Source organism: Engraulis encrasicolus, chromosome 23 (assembly GCF_034702125.1).
Source record: "Engraulis encrasicolus isolate BLACKSEA-1 chromosome 23, IST_EnEncr_1.0, whole genome shotgun sequence".
NCBI lineage: Eukaryota > Metazoa > Chordata > Actinopteri > Clupeiformes > Engraulidae > Engraulis > Engraulis encrasicolus.
In genome coordinates this window covers 34,385,204-34,390,203 of record NC_085879.1, presented here as the reverse complement: position 1 = coordinate 34,390,203, position 5,000 = coordinate 34,385,204, and the positions used below count along the sequence as shown (strand labels likewise).

Sequence of the window (5,000 nt, the reverse complement as noted above, 5' to 3'; positions counted from 1 at the left end):
TGCTGGTGCTCCATAGACATGGCTAAGGTGCCCGCCGAGGACGGCACGGGGCTAGCCGTGACGCTGCTGCTGCTGGTCTTGCTGGAGCCGCCGGAGCCGCCGGTGCCGCAGATACCGTTGCCGTTGCTGGCAACGATGCCGTTGGCGTGGTGGGCAGAGTTGGCGTTGATGACGGCGAGCGAGAGCGCGGCGGGGCTGCCGCGGGCGCTCACGCTGTGCGGGGACAGGCGCGACGGCGGCGGCGGCTGCTGCTGCTGGTGGCAGCGCCGGCTCTCGTTGTTGGGCGAGTTGGGGCTGCTGGCGCTCACCACGCCGACACCCACGCCGACGCTGCTGCTGCTGCTGCTGTTTCCGAGGGAGGAGGCGGCCTTCTGGAAGCGGTCAATGATGTTCTGCAGCGTCACATTGCGCTTCAGGCCCTCCAGGCCGCGGTGATTCAGCGTGATGACGAAGCGGCAGGTGGGGCACTGGAAGGCGGAGATGGACTCGAGCGGCTTGGCGGTGGAGCAGTGCGAGACCAGGATGCGGTGGGCGCAGTTGAAGCACAGGCTGTGGGCGCAGGGCAAGAGCAGGGGGTCCTCAAACAGCTCCAGGCAGATCGGGCACGTCAGCTCCGACTCCAGGGTTTCCATCTTCAGTTGGGCCGATCTAAAGGCGACATCAAATCCCACAGAAGCTGGTCAGTCACCTGTCGACGGCACAGCAAACACACAAGCAAAACGGAAGGGGGAGGGGAGGGTGGGGAGGGCAGTAGGAGGGGTTAGTGCCAAAAGCCACATAAACACATACACGCACACATAAACGCAAGCACGCGCGCATGCACACACGCACGCAAGCACACACACACACACACACACACACACACACACACACACACACACACACACACACACATACGTACAGCACAAGGTTGTCACAATGTGAGGCTTATTCAATTTGGTCTGACTTATTTTTCTGTCGCGGCACAGCAAACAAGCAAACTGGCGAAGGGGTGGGTGGGGGGGGCAGTGGGGTTAGTGCCAAAAGCCATTCACACACTTTACACACAAACATGCGTACGAACGCACATAAACACTAGGGCTGTAACGCTACACTCAACACACAATTCACGATGCGATACGTATCACGATTTTTGACCTACAATACAATACTGTACACGATTTCAGAAATGTATCTCATTTGAAGTTCCGAAGCACTATCACATTGAATTATATGGCTGCTTTCTGGACTGAAGGATAACAAAGCTTGAAAGGGCGATACTGGCCTTTACATCACAATACAGTTTTGTGACTCTCTGAGTATACAGGTCTGAGTATTTTCTCGGTTCGATCCAATATCGTTACAGCGCTAATAAACACACACACACACACACAGGTTGTCACATTGTGAGGCTTCTCCAATTTGGTCTGACTTATTTCTTGCAGGAGTCATGAGTTAGTCATTTTAATGAGCTGGGTTTCTTTCTTCAAACTACTGTACTTATAATGGCCAATTCGTGTTCAATGTCAGGTGCTGCCATCACATTTTGCTTATAGCTATCTTGTCTGTGCTGTGAAAACACTTTGTAGCGATATAGAGTTCCCAGGACAGAAACTGTTCATTATCCGCACATTTTGAAAGCCCCACATATGACAGAGTGTTAGTTAGTTCACACATCAAAAAAAGAAGAAATGACACACAACACACCCACACATGTGATTATGGTACTGTTCGGCAGCATAATGGTTATGGTGGTGGTGGTGGCGGCGGTGGTGGTGGTGTGTATGTGTGTGTGTGTGTGTGTGTGTGTGAGTGCGTGTGCGTGTGCGTGTGTGTGTGGACTGGAAGGAGCCCTAAGAACATCAACTCTGCAGGTGTTTGTCAGTGAGTGGAGTTTGTGTTTTTTTTACGGAAGCTGAGACAGTGGTGCATGCTGGGAGGAGAAGAGGTGGGGGCGGTGCCCCTGGCTGAGAAGAGGGGTTAGGGGGACGGGGGGTGAAATCCTCGGGGCAGAACACGCAAGAGCAGAGCAACACTCAACAGCAGACAGTGCACGCACGTCTGACTACAAGACTGGCAAAAAAAACATGAATAAAAAAAATAAAAAATGCACGCTCATGTACTCAATGCCCATGACTGGGAATTTATATTTATGGAATGAGACTTAATGGAAATGAGAATTTAGAACAAAAAAATAAATGTTGGCTTGGAGAATGTGTAGAAGTGTGCGGTAGTTTGTTTGTGCTTATTGAATATTTACTCCAATTAAAAGCAAGCGAGTCAAAAGGCGGTAACTAAATATTTAATCAGAGACACTGTAAATGGGCTTTTTCCAAATAAAAGGAGATGAAATCATCACTGCTCTCATATCTAATTAAAGACAATTGTAATTCAGCAGTATGACAATACTGAAGGTACTTTTCTCGTTTTTTATAAAATTAATATTCATTATTTTTCTTTGTACGGAAGAGTACCTTGATTAAAATGATGTTACCTTGACAAAAACTCAGTATGACTGAAGGACATTAATGCAGAACGCAAACCACTGACACAAATGAGTTTACTCAGGCAGGTTAAAAAGAGTGAGCTTCTTTCCCCCCGCCATCCCAGGCAGGGTTGATGAAGGATGCAATCTAATAGCGTTGCCTTTCCCCTTCACTAAGTGTTATATTTTCCTTCAGAGCAGTCAGCAGCATGGCAGCAGCTGCAAACCTGTTGCTCGAGTTAGTGGCATTTAGACGACTGTGCCTGGCGGAAGATTTGTGTGCTCAGGCAGGCTTTTGATGGATATGGATGGATGGGTCCTGAGTGGGCAAGGGAAAGCATAAATCAGACCCCTGTCTCTCTGGCTGCATGCAGTCAACCTCGGTCTTCCAGTCCCAGCCCCCCAGCCCTCCTTCTAAACAGCCCAGCCTCGACTATCACACTCCAGTCTAGTTATGCACAGATTGAGCCCCTGGCCTTGTCTCCCTGGCTGCACCCAGCCCCAGCCCCTAAGACTGAAAAGCTCAACTCAGCCAGCACACTCCAGTCCAAGCCAAAGCAACCTGCCGTAGCTCCCGTTTACCTGAACAGCCCAACTTAGCCCATCACACTTCAGTCCAGCTTTAACTCAGTAAGACATGATGCCTGTAATAAATTAGCTGCTACCAGAATGGCAATGGCCAGGTCGTAATGAATTACTAAAGCCCCTGTGCACTTTCATAGTGGTGTCGTACTCCAGTCCAGCCAAGCAACCGGCCATAGCTTCCTTATCCACTGATGGATCTTCTGGATAATATCTCTCTGCCTGCACCCGGCATCGACCCCTGCAGCCCCTAGCCTGATGAACCTAGCCAAGAAACCTGCCGTGGCTCCCATATACAGTAGGGATGGCACAAACCGCATCGAAAACCGAAACCGTACAATTCACACACATACCGAACCGAACCGTGCAATCCGTCACAAACCGCAATTCATGTACTGCCCAGAACAATATGTAAAACAGAGATTCTAGGAGTATCTTATCCAGTCTCTCTGATTAAAACATTAGCGTATAAGACCAATCAGAGGATGACACAATTAAAATCACACCATTTTCACATTATAAGCCTATACAAACCATATATGGGATATTTAGTGATAAGTCCGATTTTATTAGCCAATTGAAAGAGGGCATTTGGAACACTCAGACAGTGCACATTTGACGACAGTTTAAGTGCAAGCGCAGGTTAGCACAAGAGGCAGTTCTCAGACACATGCAAAAGGTGAAATTCAACTTGTGCATCATCACTTTATAACTGCATTTTAATTTTTTTTTAATATTCCCAGTGCACCATTTATCATGAACTAAAAAAAAGAACCGTAGTGAACCGAAAACCGTGACCTTGACACCGTGATATGAACCGAACCGTGAATTTTGTGAACCGTACCACCCCTAATATACAGAGATGGAGCCTTAATCACATAAACAATATCATAGAGGCAAGCAAACGCAAAGCAAGGGGGTTGAGCAATTACATTGCATGGCCTAACTGCACCATGCCAGGTGCATCTATTTCCAATATGTATAAATGGACACATACAGTATACGAATGCAAAATATGGAAAGCTGGAGATTTTATGATTGAAACAGTTGAACAGTTGAAACAGTTTTTAAAGTGGAATCATTTGTCTGCTTATCTGACTCTCTGCTGTCTGCACCAAACCTCAGCATCAGCCTTCAGGCCTGATCAACCCAGCCCAGCTCTCCGAAGAAACAGCTCCCTTTTCGAGACATGTAGACTTTCGCACAAAATCACACAGGCATGGACAGGCAAGGGAGTTGAGAAATGACCCGTCATTGCAAAGCCCAACTGCACCCCACAAACATTATTAATTTTCAATACGTATACACGCATACCTGCACGAACAAATGAAAGATGGAGAGCGTATGATTAAAACAGTTGACCCTTTTTAACGTGACTTCTGCTTCGGTTCTGTCTGCAACTGAATACCAGAGAGAATACAAGGAGAGGAATAGAATGTAAAATATCTTTGTGAATGAATACCCCTGAGCTTGCGCCTGCCTGGCAGACACCCGCGAGACTATTCATTTGGCCTGTTTCTTGCTCCGAAAGATTCATGACTTGTCTATGACACAAATCATGAGCTTACATACTGTAAGCTTGGTTGAGACCATTAAAAATGCCTTTTCTTAGGGGGCACTGTGGCTCAGTGGGCTAAAGGTGCCATAATCTTACACCGGAGAGCCAGGTTCGATTCCGTTAGAAGGTCATGTCCCAATCCTACCTGTCTCTCTCCTCTCTCCCCACTTGCTTCATATCTTTCTCTCTTACACTGTTCTGCGTGGATAATAGACGTGTGTAATAGTCAAATCTTATCTTTGAAAAAAGACTTGCTGCCAGGATATGCTCTGGCGTTAATGTTGTAGTTTTCTGAAACAGTTTTCAGTGCTTGTATTCATTTCCTTCGGGATCGATATAGCACTTCCACTAGTGCCAACAAGTAGATCTGTGCTGTCAGTAGGAAAATAATGAAAT

The 5,000-nt window shown here is 47.4% G+C and overlaps 1 protein-coding gene across 5 annotated transcripts in view; it reads right to left on the bottom strand.

The window, feature by feature from the left end:
• mid2 (midline 2) overlaps nt 1–5,000 on the bottom strand; it is a 254,743-nt gene that overhangs the window by 116,584 nt on the left and 133,159 nt on the right. For 3 of the 5 annotated variants that reach the window (XM_063190099.1, XM_063190101.1, XM_063190097.1), the window contains one exon: nt 1–688. This exon is cut by the window's left edge and continues 376 nt beyond it. In XM_063190099.1, the coding sequence (XP_063046169.1) occupies nt 1–632 (632 nt within the window). In that variant the 5' untranslated portion in view covers nt 633–688. The remainder of the gene's footprint in view (nt 689–5,000) is intronic. The other 2 variants (XM_063190100.1, XM_063190098.1) reach the window with 1 other exon arrangement.